The 16,326-nt window shown below is 41.5% G+C and overlaps 1 protein-coding gene across 5 annotated transcripts in view; it reads right to left on the minus strand.

The window, feature by feature from the left end:
- MYO3A (myosin IIIA) overlaps positions 1-16,326 on the minus strand; it is a 199,572-nt gene that overhangs the window by 135,401 nt on the left and 47,845 nt on the right. For all 5 annotated transcript variants that reach the window (XM_083189240.1, XM_083189241.1, XM_083189243.1 and 2 more), the window contains 6 exons: positions 11,847-11,984; positions 11,112-11,216; positions 9,685-9,784; positions 6,373-6,449; positions 2,698-2,843; positions 1,106-1,171 (listed from right to left, as the gene is read on the minus strand). In XM_083189240.1, the coding sequence (XP_083045366.1) occupies positions 1,106-1,171; positions 2,698-2,843; positions 6,373-6,449; positions 9,685-9,784; positions 11,112-11,216; positions 11,847-11,984 (632 nt within the window). The remainder of the gene's footprint in view (positions 1-1,105; positions 1,172-2,697; positions 2,844-6,372; positions 6,450-9,684; positions 9,785-11,111; positions 11,217-11,846; positions 11,985-16,326) is intronic.

A 16,326-nucleotide genomic window follows, 5' to 3' on the forward strand; every position in this document is an offset into this window, starting at 1 on the left:
CTGCAGAGAAAGCAATGTCATGCAGGCGAGTAGGTAAGTGCTGCCCACATCTGGAGACCTCAGTGAGGTCGTCCAGGACCCTGCTACTGAGCCTGTGGCTGCCTTCTACTGTACTAAGTATCACTGCAAACATGTAATGCTGCCTTTCACCAAGAAAATGAGGTACAATGTTATAATCAGGGAATGTTTGGGTGTCACCTACTATCTGCCATTTGCCGCCTAAGTCACCCACTATTTCACTGTCACTCATGCCACACCAGTCATCTACTATCTTCCTGTCACCCCTGCCTCCTCAGTCACTTATTATCTCGGAGTAGTCATACCCATACTGGAGCAACATTGTATTTTTTCAGGATTTTAGTGTACGCAGTCACAGCTTTTGGTATGATTGATAGCTATTTGTCAGCCCTTGAAAATGAATAGGAGCCTAAAGGAAAAGTCTGCTGCAAGGTTCAACATAGATCTCCGATGTGACAGACAGTCAAAACGTATAAGTCAACACCAGGTAGTCAAATGGTTGACAGGGTGAAGAGGTCGACAATAAATGGCCGATATGGTCAACAGGGTCAAAAGGATAACATGCTAATATTTTGGGGTTATTTTAAAACTACACCTAACGCTTCGCTCAGTGCCTCACCTTAAGCCTCCCTTCTGCAGCCTATACCTAACCCTCTGCCAAATGGCTAACTCTACCTCTCCCCTCTGACAATCTAACCCTAACCCTATACCCCTACCCCTAAATCTAACCCTAAAACCTATCAAGATTTTGAACTTGTCAACATAAGTCCTTATCGACCAGTTAACTTTCGACATTTTGACCATGTCAACCACCTGTTGACCATCCTGTGCCGACCTATTGACACTTTACTCTCTATCTTCCAATGAATTCCTTCCTATGAACGGTAAACTACATTATGTCTTCCATCTATCTTACCTTATTAGAAATTGTAATAACTTTATATTATATAATGCTTTTTCCTGTCTCAGTTAACTGTACCAACAGCCATTCTAATGCATAAACAGCTATTTCCCTCGTACTGTGATATTTGTGATGTCAAAGTGTTTAAGTCATCTTGTAATAAATCAGTCTTACATTAGTACTCACTTGCTAATAAAGTCATTAAACTCTGCTGACCACAGTTCTGGCTGACGCAGTGTTGGTGGGGGGTTCCTGCAATAATAACTATGATTATTTTGATAAATAGATAAAAGTTTTTGATGTTTTAGTAAGTAAGCAACTCATAACTAAGGACATATTAAAGAATACATGAACATTTTTAAAGGTATCACTAATCATGGATATACTACTAGATGTCAATACAATATAAGCATTGACAGAAAACACGTAGTCATACATACAGTACAGTATAAAGCATGCACACATATTAAACCTGTCTAAGTATTCTTGTATGTAAATTTGTGCTTGTTTAACAAGGATTCAGAACATGAATCCTGTATTGGAGCTATGAAATCAGACCCTAAAATCTCAACTATACCTCATTATATTTTACATAGTTGCAACATTTATGCAAATGTATAAAATAATCTACATATGTATCTCTCTTTGTAGTTTTAGGTGTATAAACTGGTGCAGAATGAATCCCAACATATAGATGTATCCTGGGCAAAGTTGGCACAATCATCATTAACAGAAATGCTCCTAGTTTAATTTCAGAACATACAACTTGCAGGCTAACATACTGTATATCAGAATACGAGAATACGTGCAACTCATAGGGCAGTATTCATTGAGGCCAATTCACCATGTTTCATGGCGAATTTGTGCTATTTTTGCGTTAGAAGGTGATTTTTTGTGTCAGAAAGTGAATCACCCCATTCAACGTGCACTTTTCGCCGTCTGCGAACAGTAAATGATGGACAATTCGCCGTCTGATAGTCTCAGCAATTTGCTGTGGTTTTTCAATGGGTTTTTCAATGTGAATAACTGAGAGTGTATTCAATGAGAAGATGGCGAATTGCTTTCTAGGTGATTTTCGCCGTGTGTCACCGTGTAGCAATCGCCATCTTTTCATGGTGAAGTGGAATCTCAACTTTTAAAATGCTATTTTTATTCATGTGCTTACAGCACATGAACATATATTTAATTAAAAAAAAATATATATTGTTTTTACACATAACAGCCAGCAGGGAGCCGAGAGACGCTCATTACATATTCATATATTCACTGCTCCCGATCATTACATGCACGATCGGGAGCAGTGCTAGCCGGTCCCCTGCTGGCTCTCCCGGGGGGGCAGCTTGTGCAGCCTGGGTCCCGGGGGAGCCCTCCTAACCCCCACATACATTCTAGGGCAGGCAGGGAGACTTCCATCTCCCTGCCTGCCGCTGTCCCTCGGCTCCCTGCGGCGTCCGCTGCAGGGGTTAAGATTCGCCGTCAGGGGCAGCGAGCTCCTGCGGCATTGAATACTGTGTCAGCGACGGCTGGCAGCGAATGCTCCAGCCCTATGAAACACGGCGACTGTGCAGCGAATCCTAAACAGGATTCGCTGCACATGTCGATTATAGTCATTGAATATTGCCCATAGTTGGATGCATTTCAAAGTACATATGCACACATATTATTGCTGCACCCAAGGGGGGGTAAAAGGAAAATAGGAAAATACATGCAACTTTAAACAAAAATATAAGATACATGTCACTCTAAATAAAAATAATAACGTTAAAGTGGTAAAGTACCTTGGTATTTTAAAAAGGGCTCTCATCGGATGTAAGTCTGCCAGCGGAGGATCGCCATCCCCTAGTTCTATTGCTGTAATTCCTAAAGACCAGACATCACATCTTGAGTCATAGGTTGTATCCACCTGTTGCTCACATGCAATCACCTATCAAAACAATGAATGAACTCTACTATTTTATTATGTAACATAGAGCTCAGGCGATACTGTATAAAATGTATTTAAAAATAATTAGCGCCACTGTCTTTGAATACTGAATATGTACGTTCATATGGCTGACTTGTCGCTGAAGCATTCATTCTTTTCAATGTTCCTAAATGTTTATGTTATTACAGGTGGATTTCAATTATTAATTTTGTGGTCGTGATCATGATTATTTTTCAATTAAATTTAGTTTTACTCTTGAAAAAGTGCTACCAAGCATGAAACGCATAGATGAGGTATTGGTAGCCGGAAGGAACTGCTGCCCATCACCCATCCACCCACTCTTGATCACCATCCAGTGCCACAGGACAACCGTCCGGTAGCGAGAGAAGATCTACAGTGACTGCTATTCATTAGTCACAGGTACTTCAAATGGAGAAAATAATTGAATTTTAGAATTTTTCATTAATTTGAAATCTGGAGCCAATTCAGCTACAGCGAAGATCTAATGTGAAAATAGGAAAGTAACTAGAAAGAGTGTATTAATGAGATGGTTCAGAATAGGCTGATGAAGTGCTTTGTGCTGCAGACACTAATTATGGAATAGTGGAAAGATTTCGGTATACATTTTCTACCAAAGAAGCCTCTCTTCTCTGTGTCAGCACTTTTACAGATGTACAATCCTGCACCTTTCAACTCTTAATGTCCATACACACTGGGCGACATTCATCTGAAAGCTGCTCAGTTTACTAGGTGAGCAGCTTTCAGCTTGAAAGCCGCCCAATGTGTGCTGGGCAGCGGTTAGCAGTGATGCACGCGCCCCCCTCATCACTGGCCAGGCTGCTCATCTGCTGGTATTATTAGCAGATGAGCAAGGGCATGGACTGCTTTCCATAGTGTCCTGCTATGGAAAGCGGTCTACCCTGGGACTATTGCTAAAACGGGTGAAAACGCTCAGTGTGTATGCACACTGAGTGTGTATTTGTCATATCATATTTTTGCCCAGTGTGTATGGACCTTTAAGGTGGCCATACACTTGGCCAGAGTATCACATGCAGCATCTTATGCAATACTTTATCAACTCCCCACCAGGGAGCTGTTGGGCTAGATCACATAAGTTACATTATATGCGGTCACTTAGCATGTGATGTATCCCATTGCTGCGGGATACAAAGTATCCTTGTTGCAGCAATAACAACCTCCGGATCCGATTTAATGTGCAAAAGTCAGACAATTTGATGCTTCTCACATCCATCAAAATCATGTGAAAAAGGCCCAAATCTCAAAAGTGTATGGGGGGCTCTACAGTTGCCGAGTAGAAACGTTTTGGTTGGAAGGCCCACTGACTCCATAAAGCATTTCTCTTTGTAGAATTAAAGTTAAAAGTAATTATATGTATATATTAAAGCATAATTTAACATAGTTTCCTATGCATGCACTGTACAACATTTATAAAAACAGTTGCTCTGCATGACCATTAGGTTTATAGTATGAATAGTGTGACCACAAAGATGTTCCCGGTGTGGTGGTTGTACAAGGAACCATCACAGCAGGGCAGGTGGTTTATTTGTGGGTAAGGTGGAATTGAGCACAGTGCTATGCGGTGGCTGAAGCAGAGGGTATCTGGTCGATAGGTCCACAGTGTCTATGGAAGACAATAGGTCAAGACCATATGGTCGAGCTGGACAAGGTTGACATAGACAAAAGGTTGACACAAAAGATCAAATTGACAATGGTGAACACATGAAAAAGTCAACACCGATTGGGAACGTTAAATTGTCCAGCTGTAGCGGAGCGCGTTACCTTGCCTGAGGCATGGTCAAGTGAAGCAAGCCATGTAAGAGGACTGAGTGCACTGATTTGGGGCCATGTGATAAAATGTACAATTTGACATCCAAAAAAATAAAACCCCATAGTAAACTTTGCATCTGTCAATAATTCCCTTGTTAACCTTTTGCTGGTGTCAGCATTTTGTCTATGTGGACCATGTGCATATCAACTCTTTAGTGTTCACCTATTGACTGTCGACCTAGACACTGTCATAACTGTTGTAGAGGTGGGAACCATGTCAAGACGTTCTTCAGAAGATTCAACCTTGATTTCCATACCTGAAACTGCCAATCAAAGATCATGGGGGAAATTTAATAGGAAGAGATATTTAGAAAGTGAGAGATTTGGTAAGAAATATCCAGGTTTTTTTTTTAAAGCAGCAAGTTTCTTTTTAAAGTGGCAATCATTTACACTGCTAAACCAGTTTGATTTTGCAGTGTAAATGATTGGGACTTTAAAAAAAAACTTTCTTACCAAATCTCTCACTTTCTGAATATCTTATACTATTAAATTTTTACCCCATGCAATGTGTGTTGCTCGCTATCATACAACTTGGACCAAGCCCATGACCATCTTCCCCTCATAGTGCTGAGATTCAATTTTATATCTGTCTATGGAGTAGATGAATGAAGCGGTGATAAGGGAGGAGAAGTGATAAAGTGCCAGGTACTTTATCACCGGCCAATCAGCTTCTAACCATTCCTTTTTGAACCCAGCTGGTAACTTAACAGTCTGGAGCTGATTGGCTGGTTATAAAGGACCAGGGGGAAGATGTATTAAGCATTAACAAGAGAAAAATGCAAGGGTGATAAAGAGAGATAAACGTCCAGCCAATCACCTCCTAACTGCCATGTTACAGGTTGTGTTTGAAAAAAGTCAATAAGGAGCTGATTGGCTGGACGTTTTTCTCTCTTTATCACCCTTGTATTTATCTCTTGTTAAGGCTTAATACATCTGCCCCCAGGCACTTTATCACTTCTCCTCCTTATCACTGCTTCATACATCTGCGCCTATATTCTTTTAAATAATCTCTCTCACACTCTTAACTTATCTTTCACTGTATTTCACTGTCTGTGTTTCTCTTTTTTCATTACTATAGGTTGGAAATGTATCAAACCTTTTAAATCAACCCATAGCAACCAATCAGATTCAAGATATTATTTTACGGAATATACTCAAAAAATGATAGTAGATGCTCATTTACTCTTTTCTTTGCTACCCCTATGTTTCTCTCCAATCTCTTGCTTTTCTCGCACACTGATTTATCCTCCCTCCTCTCTGGTTCTATGCTCTGTTGGCACTCGATGGCCTCTGACAAGCACCACACACAAACTCTCTCTGATCGGCTTCTACCCACAAGAGGGCTGGAGGCTTGCTCTCAGTCACATGGCGGGGGGTACATGAGCAGTCTTCTGATATGAGGTGTGTCCCCATGTTTTCAGCAGTTCACCACTTGGGGAAGATTTTAGAGTCATTCAATGTTCACACATATAAGCCCATCAACATATTCAGCAACTCCATGGTCAACGCAATCGTTATTTATATATATTTATATATGTACAGCACATTTATCTAAGTTTATCAACATTTTCCTCCCTAAATAACGCACTGTATAGCCTCTTGTTGAATCCCCCTCAACCCTTCTAGAGAATGATACAGTTATTAAATTAAGAACATAGTGAAAGACCAAATAATACCCAACCTCGGGCGCCATCCAGAATGGAGTTCCTACTGATGTATTCCGACAGAGACGGGTATTTGACAGTTGAGCTGATACACCTGTATTATGTAAAGAAAAGTAATATTAAATGTACAATTTATATAGTACTGTAAGTAAGCTGCTACACAACAGTGTATTGATAGGATCCATCATGAACTACCGGAGGATTTGGAGGCATTGGGCTCCGGGTACTGAGGATCAAGCACAACAACAAGGAATTACAGCAGACACAGTTGTGCCTTTCCCCAAAAGGTCCCACAGATGAATCAATTTATAACTGCTGTTTGTGCTCTACTGGACACTGCAGTGGCACAGGCAGTGGATATAGATGTATCTATGTGTAGAGTCAATGTCTGTGTTATTCTTCAGGTCCCGCTACAGTAAGTGCATTAAAGTTTAATTTCTTGCAATGTGGTTTGCATGACATCACAATGTAAATTCCTGTGGACTGAGTTACCGTTTGTGATTGGCTGGAGCTGGAGAGACATGGGGGAGAAGAGACAGAGGCTGGCTAGAGCTGCAGGGACACTGTGGGCATAAAGAGACACTGCAGGGACTGAAGTTGCAGAAACAGTTGGAAAGAAACAATGAGACATGAGGCTGTGGAGAACTTAGAGGACTTGGTTGGAGATGATCCAGAACTTGCAATTTTAGTATCACAATTAACTCCACTTGTGCCTTCCCAGCTTTGCTAACGCACATGAAGTGACAGGCATCAACACGTGAACAAGCCAAAGACAAGGAGGTCAGTGTGTGTGTGTGTGTGTGTGTGTGTGTGTGTGTGTGTGTGGAGGGGGGGGGTTGGATAGTACCTCTGTCTACATTGCTTCTGGGCTCCTTTTTTAAATTTACACCCCTGCTGGTAAAGCTATGTTTTGTATATAATACTATTAAATTCTGTAGCTTCTTTCTTAAAAATGTATACTTTCGACTATAATATATATTTTTCTACCTAAATGTTTTACAAATAGGAATCCATAAACCATATCTACTGTATTATAAAAACATGGAGATGACTCAATATGTGCAATATTTTTTTTTATTATTATTTTGCTACTATACATCCCTTTATCCAGTTTTTATGAAAATCACACCCGAACTGTGGGGATCCGAGTCAAACAGGTACAGGTCTTTCTGCCAAGTTCAGATCTCAAAAAGACATTTTGCTCATTTTGGTTTTCAAGTAAATCCATTACTTGTGATGTCGGAGGCCATTTTACATATATGGAGAGGATGTGAGCTCTAGCTCATGCTGCAATGCTACACATTAGCATCCAGGTTACATGATTGTATCTGTTTTTAACAATTTTAATAAATCCAGATCCAAAACTAAGACATTTGAAGGTGGTTTTGCCAAAATCAAAAAAACACAACAAGGATTTAAAACTAAAACATGGAGGTGTGTTTCTAGATTATAGGCAGCAAAATGGTGTAGTGGTTAGCGTTACTGCTCTCAACACTGAGATCGTAAATTGCTTTCCTAGCCATGGCCTATCTGTGGAGTTTGTATGTCCTCTTATTTGTATGAGGTCCTCCACATGATCCAATTTCTGCCCACATCCAAAAGCTTACTGATAGCTCCAACCGATTCGAAAACAATAAATCCCAATGTGTATAAACTTGTATGTTAGGGAATTTAGACTTCAGGCTCCAGTGGGGCAGACTCTGATACTGTATGAATGACAAATTAGCTATAATAATGATAGATCATCTGGTAGAACTGTGGCTCTAGTACACAGTTCCTGAAAAACCTCTCTTCTATTTCTCTGGGTGTGGATTATTAGGTCGACAGTGTCTAGTTCAACAGTCAGTAGGTTGGCCACTATTGGTCAACAGTCAATAGATTGGCCACTATTGGTCAACAGTCAATAGGTTGGCCACTATTGGTCAACAGTCAATAGATTGGCCACTATTGGTCAACAGTCAATAGGTTGGCCACTATTGGTCAACAGTCAATAGGTTGGCCACTATTGGTCAACAGTCAATAGGTTGGCCACTATTGGTCAACAGTCAATAGGTTGGCCACTATTGGTCAACAGGCAATAGGTTGACCCATGAAATATGGTCCACATTGTCTAGTTTAACATTGGCAAAAGGTCAACACAAGCAAAAGGTCAACATGGAAATGATCAGCACAGTATAAGGCCGTTACAAGTTTATTTTTTAACTTTTTTGGTGTCTATGTTGACCTTTGTTGACATGGACATCGTATTAGTATAACACTGCACTCGCCATGCTTTGGGCACACTATTATATTCTCTCTCTATACCCATCGTGGACCGTGAAGTAAGAACAAGTTGATTTTAAACAGTTCAATTTAATTTTTAGTTCTTGTATTACAGGGATTAATTGGAAAGTACTGTGTTAAAAATGTGATGGGAGATGTACAGCTCTTCCTGGAAAGACAGCTACGGGTGACAGCTGTCATTTATGCTGGTGTGGACTTGTAGGATTAGAGTCCATCTGCACATACATCAAGTAAAGTATGTGCCGCGAGGTCTGAAGAGGGTCGGGTGCTGGTACGGATGCAATTGGACCTCTCTCTTTCAGAAGGAAATGCGATAGAAGCAGATAGGCTTCCTTATAGAAGGTAATGCCATCTAAGGATGGCATTACCCTCTGCATTTGAACTTCGGAATGTATCTAATTCTGCAGCTTTTTTGCATATGCATTTGTAGAGGCCAAATTTGGAGCATTTCTGCTTCCCACTCAATAACTACTAATCACATTGATTGCTATGACCAACTTCTCCACTTTGCCTCTCTCGAAGGTTTGATGCACTTCCACTGTAGTCAGTAGTGTTGAGAGTGAGTGTGTGCGTTTGTTTGTGCATGGGGGCTACAAACCACCCAGACCTGATGTAGGGCCCCGATTCTACCTGTTGCTGTACTCCCTCTCTCCTCCTCCATACCTGTCAGTGGCTTCTGACAGTCGCTCTAACCCCCCCTCTCAGGAGCACATCTTTTTTATTTCCCTTCTGAGGGGAAGGAAGCATTGCCACACCTCCTTATATTAGGCCATGCCCCTCAGTATCTGGGCCTAGTCCCACCTCAGATATTAATATTGCTTTTACCATTGCAGCTACCATATTCCCAATTCAAACTGTGACACATGCTAGTAGAGCTATACGTTTAAGATGAATGGTGGTTTTGCTGTGCTACAGTTTAGTATTGTAAAAATACTTGACATTATATATACTGTATTTTGCATCTAGTATATTACCTTAACTACATGTAACAAACACTGTTTCTATTGCTGCCAATGTTATTTTTATAACATGCTGTATTGTCTTACCAAAATCCACTAGTTTGACGCCTCCTTCTGTTGTCAGAAGGATATTGTTCCCTTTCACATCGCGATGAATTGTCTTATGACTATGCAAATGTTCAAGGCCCTGATGGAAAATGATTTTCAGAACAGAAGAAACATTATTATTATTATTATTATTATTAATAATAATACTAATACTATAATTAATCTATAATATATAGTTCAACAATATTGTGTAGCATTACACATAGGATAATTATTTGTTATGCACAAAACGTAGGCAAAATAAGGAACTACTGTAACTAAATCATAGAAATAATTGGCAATCATGATCTAATACATAATGCTGTATATGAGGGGGAAATGTATCAAGCCTTCTAAATAGTGGAGAAATGGACAAGCAAAAAATGTGTCCTTACAACTAATGAACTTCTAGCATACCGCTACTTCTCAGCAGTGGCCAACAATGCTGGGACCGAAAATGGAATCCCAGCACTGGTAGAACACCTACAGCACAGAAATGTGTCTGATCAGGGTCCTGACACTAGGGCAGATGGCAGTGGTAGTTTAAACTTGACACCATTCACTTGCGGACCTGTAAGTAGCCATGGACTGGCTTGTTGCAGCTGCTTCTAATTAGCTGCTGGCATATGAGCCACAGTTGTCTTGCAGTCTGCAACACAACTAAACTTCTGCTGTCATATGCCCTGACAAAGGGGCTGAAACTGAAAGACTAGCAGGGGTTAAATAAAGGAGATCGATGGAGATGATCATGAGAGCATGTAGTGAGTATGAGGGCTACCTAGGATAAAGGGAGGGGGGTGAATTCAAATTCCCATTGAATATCGTTATTGTACAAGTTAAGCATAACTCGTCTAATGTGTACCCACCTTAAAAACATAGGGGGTTATTCTGGTTGATACACTCGGATGCGAATCCGCACCCTTGCGTATCAACCAAGCCTCACCTTGCGAATGGTTGGCTGCCGCCACCCATTCACAAGCACGATTTGCAAGCAGGGCATGCAAATGGATGTTATGGGACTTTCCCATTAGCTAATGGGGCAGCCCACCACCCCACGCCCCTCTACGACCCCGCCCGCTGTCCTGCGTATGTCCATGTGCAGAAATGCAACATTGGTCCCCGTGGGAACCTAGCGCTGTTGCGAACAGACCTGAGCAAGGTCTATACAACCAACACTCCTGCAGCAAAAAAATGTCCAGTCCACAAAGGCAAGCTCACCCTAGCAGGAAGGAGACCATTATCAGATCAAATACAGACATGGAAACCGATGCATTCATGCTGAAACAGGCAACTACCAGGCACTGCAATGGATTTCATGATACACAGCACTTACTGTATCTGCGCTCACTCCTATCACAGTGACACTCTTCTAGAGTACTTTATTATAGCAGAGCGTTATAAAGCTAAATGCTGCATTAAGTTCTTACCATAAGAGCTTCATGTAAAATGTAAGCAAGGATGGCTTCATTCATTCTTTCGCCTCTTTTCAGAAGTCCTTTTGCTAAATCAGTAACAGATCCGCCATTGCATAACTGCGGAAGATGGAATCATGGTTTACGTCAGACGCGGTTGCAAGCTTAGGCCAACCAACTCTTGAAAATGAACTTTGGGCCTAATTCAGAGCTGCTGGCATGGCTGTCATTGCGCATATCCGGCAATTATGGATAGGCTGCGCATGCATGCGGCCCACAGTCCACATGCACAGGGCCTTCCTGTGATAAAATCCTGCTACTTTTTTCATCACTGGCCATACGCTGTTTGATTGACAGAATGCCGGCATTTGGGGGATGGAAATCCGCCTTTTCTGGGCGTGTCAGGAAAAACGCAGGCATGCCAAGAGATGAAGTCGTGTGATGTCAGCTCTGGTTACTTTTATCGCAGCCACAGAGTAAGTCCTGGGCTACGCACAGATTGCGCACACTGGGAAAATCATTTGATGGCGAGTGGCTTGCGAATGGATTTGGAGCTATTAAATGATCCAAGCAATTTGCAGGCTTGCACGGGGCGGAAATTCACTCTGGCAGGGCAGCGTATACCAGATCGCAGGGCTGCAGAAAAAAGCAGCCTAGGAATCAGGTCTGAATTAGGCTCTTTCTTCTAATAGAAGCTGAGTAAAGACATTAGTGAGAGGAAGTACAGTAGTTATGTGATTATGAACAAACCTCCAGAACCAGCCACAACTGATCCCCAGTCTTCGCGTCTTTCTTAAAATACATTCCATAAAATTTGACCACATTGGGATGGTCAGACAAAGCTTTCAGTATGCTATATTCTGCTTCAATTTCTTCATCAATATCCTCCTGTGAAAGTTATATGAATGAAGTATATTATGCATTATTTTTCATGGACACGCACTCATAAATCCATATCTTGTAAATTATGAATACTGTAACTCCGATCTACTGTATACTCTACTGTTTTAAACTAGGTAAAAGACCTTCTAAAGAGGAGAATTAAAAATGTTACATTAACTTAATTTCATACAATATACAAGGCAAATGATAGTTACATAACAAGCAACAAAGAGGGGTTTGCCAGTATGGTTCAATATACTTATAGGACCCCTATATTCAGTATCTCATAATATGTGGTATGGGGTGTGCTGCAGTTGGACAATAGGTATATCAAATTTAAAGAAGGAAAGAAAGATTGTCACATGGAAGGCGCACCAGAAGAGAAATTTTATAAAATATAACTTTTATTCTTTATTTTTAAGAACTGCGACATATAAAAACACACATGTAAGGGTAAGACAAGGTAAGTATAAAAAAGGGGATATTAACCCCAACGTAGTGGATCCCACGTATCCCTAAATTGTATGTTGTGATTTTTGTATACTCTTTGTATCAGATTAGGTCAGCGCTTTTTAATCAGTGAGTATTCTTTTAATAGTTGGAGGGCAAATAGGTGACTTAGTGTTTGAGTAATTCTATGTAATTCTCGATTCACAATTGTCTGTGTCGCACAGTAAGGTAGATTCGTGATTGCTGGTGCTGTGCACCCCTCGAATTATCGCCTATATATTATGCCCGCGGCATAATGGTTACAGTTTGATCCGCTATTTTACACAGGTCTCAGACCATAGAGTTCTTTGAAAGCATTTTCAAACTGAGTCAGTGGGCAATATTCCATTCTTTAGTTAATGGGACAAAATTAACCAAATGTGCAGTGGTAAATTCATTAACTTGTTGCCAAAATCGTTTGATGTTTGCGCAAGTCCAAAAACAATGTAATAGGTCTGCTTTTTCATGGGAGTATTTAAGACAGATAGGACTCCCTAAAATACTCATCTGTTACCCTCTTACAGGAGATATATATGCACAATGAAAGAAATTCATATACATTTCTGTGTAGTTGGCTATTGGGGATGTGGTGGTTGAATATTCTAACATTTTTAAGAAATCTTCAGCCATCACATTAGGGAAATTGTGAAAGACCTGTTTTTAATGTAGAATGTTCCAAAGGATCTCTAAAAAACTTATAATATATGGATATTGTTTTTAGTTAAAAACTCAATATTTGTGTCATAGGCCAGTATTCAATGAGAAAAATTTGCCTTGTTTTATGGCGAGTTTGTGCTGTTTTCGCGTTGGAAGGAGCATTTTGCTCTCCAAAAGTGAACCACCCTATTCAATGTGATATTTTCACCGTCTTTTTAAGTGATTTTCGCCATGTCTCTCCGTGTAGCAATTCTCCATCTTTTCATGGAGAACTGGAATGTGAACTTTTAAACTAAAAGGTTTTTTTTTGTATTTTTTTTGGTGAAGGGGCATGTTATTTTTATTCATGTGCTTATAAGCACATGAATATATATTTAATTGTAAAAAATATATATTTTTAATTTATTTTTATTTTTTTACACAGAGCAGCCAGCAGGGGGCCGGAGCGCTCGAGCCGCTCATTAGATATTCATATATTCACTGCATCCGATCATTACATATGCACGATCAGGTGCAGTGAATACTGGGTCCCCCGCTGGCTATAGGGGGGGGCAGCTTGTGCTGCCTGGGTCCCGGGGAGCCCACCTCCCGTCCACATATGTTCTGGGGCAGCCAGGGAGACTTTAATCTCCCTGGCTGCCACCGTCCCACCGGCTCCCTGCCAGCTCCCTGCCGCGGACGCTCGTCCTCTGCAGGGGTTAAGACTCGCCGCGAGTGGCGGCGAGTCTTAACCACATTGAATATTGGGAGCAGGAGAGGCAGCGAGCCCTCCAGAACAGGGCGAGTGCATGGCGAGAGAAAAAATCTCTTGCCATGCACGGAGAATATTTCACGTTGAATACTGCCCATAGAAGGAGCCAAAGTATTCTAGTAGTCATTAGTAAAGGGTTGTCTAAGGCTTTGGGTGGGATCTCATTATCAATCATATGTAAGATTCAGGGTAAAAACTTCTGCTCCAATAGCTTGTTGGAATAGACCTGTTGAGCCGTCAGCCAATCTTTCACATATCATTCAAATTCAATATTCAAAAATACAATTAAACAATTCAATAAGTAGTGAAGCATAATTATACATTAGAATATCCTAGAAATTAATTCCTCCATTCCATTGTGGTTGGTATAATGTAATCATACTTATTTTTGCCCCTTTATTATTCCATATGAAATTCCTGAACATTTGAGTAATTGTTACAACATCTTTTTGGGATAAGAGAACCAGGATTACTTGTAAAGGGTACAAGAGTTTAGGACAATAGATAATTTGCAGTAGATTTGCTCTTCCCAAATATGAAAGCTAAAGATGGCCCAGATCCCCCAGGTCTCTAGCAAGTGTGGACACTATGGGGCTGATTCAGGATAGCTCATAGAGATCCGTATTTGGCCCCAGCCCGATGGTCGGGGTTTGCGCATGCGCATTTTTGTGCATGTGCAAACTTGGCACCAAATGGCTTCGGCGAGATACAAACTCATGGGGCCATTCGTTGTGGGGAGGGAGGGAGGGCCGGGGGCAGACAGGGGTGGAAACAGGGCTGTACCATGGGAATGCCCGACATTTTGTGAGCATCCTCATGAAAACACTGAGCATTCCCATGGGAATGCAGGCGGGCTGATGACTGCCGGGGGCGTGCGTCTGATGTCACAGGAAGTCTTCGGCAACTTGCAGAGGAAATAAAAGTCAGTTCAGACAGACTTTTATTTCCGAAGGGAAGAGAAATCACTTGATGGTCAGCGACCATCAAGTGATTTCTTTCCCCTTCGGCCGCATGCGAGGGGATGTGTTAGCGAACACAGCCCCCTGCATGGTACCGAGGGCATTCGGCTGGGTGGCGTTTCAGCACTCAGTAAGCAGCAGCTTGCCAACCACAATTAGGTCTTATGTTGCTAATATTACATTTATATAAATGAGCAATATTCTGAGGGAGAATAATCTATAACAGGGGTCGGTACTTGTGTACTAGCGCCCACTTTCCCTACGTACGCTAATGTAGTGAAATCGTATCGCATCGCATGCCATTATTGTATGGAATGCAATGCAATACGATTTTCCTATGTAATGTATTCGCTGCTCTCTGTCAGTGAATAAATTAAAATCTCGTATACGATCAAAAAATCGGGTCCGATGAAAAAATCTGACCCGATGAAAAAATCAGATCCGATATCAGATCTGATATCGGATTATATCGGATCCGATATCAGATCCGATTTTAACTGTTATAATGGCATTTAATGTGGTATACAATTAAATGACATATAATGTCATTTATTTAGGTCCCCCCCAATATCCACGTCATTCCGAAGCATGGCGAGCGCAGCGTCCGCCCGACCTTTTCATACACCCACTATCCACGTCGGCGTAGAGTTGATTTTATATAGTGTGGCAAGCGCAGCGAGCCACCGAGCCCGAAGTGTGGCGAGCGCAGTGAGCCCCGCGAGGGGACCCGTATTATGTTACATGTATTACGCGCCCCCTCATGGGGCTCGCCATGCTCGCCACGCTTCGGGCTCGGTGGCTCGCTGCGCTCGCCACACTATATAAAATCAACTCCACACCGACGTGGATAGTGGGGGTATGAAAACATTGGGTGGACGCATTCCGCTGCGCTCGCCGCGCTTCGGGCTGACGTTGATATTGTGGGGGGGGGGGGGGGGGAACCTAAATAAATGACATTATGGGCCAAATGTAATAGGGTGAGAGTTTCAGAAAGTGAGAGATTTTGGGAGAGTTTTCCCGTGTTTTTTAAAGTAGCAATCAATTACAAGGCAAAATCAACCTTGTTTTGCAGTGTAATTGATTGCTGCTTTAAAAAACATGGGAAAACTCTACCAAAAACTCTCACTTTCTGAAATGCTCACCCTATTACATTTGGCCCCATATGTCATTTAATTGAATACCACATCAAATGCCATTATAACAGTTAAAATCGGATGCGATATCGGATCCGATTTTCATCGGACCTGATTTTTCGATCATATACGAGTTTTTTGATTTTTTCACTGACAGAAAGCGGTGAATAAATTAAATAGGCAAATCGTATCTCATCGCATACAATAATGGCATGCAATGCGATACGATTTCACTACGCAGAATAGCCCACTATGCTATTTGCTTAGTGGGTGCCGTGCTTTTACACAAGTACCCAGGGGTCCTCAAACTACGGCCCGTGGGCCACATGCGGCCCGCTGAGGACATTTATATGGCCCGC

The sequence above is a fragment of the Crinia signifera genome, chromosome 5 (assembly GCF_055691185.1).
Source record: "Crinia signifera chromosome 5, ASM5569118v1, whole genome shotgun sequence".
NCBI classification, from domain to species: Eukaryota; Metazoa; Chordata; class Amphibia; order Anura; family Myobatrachidae; genus Crinia; species Crinia signifera.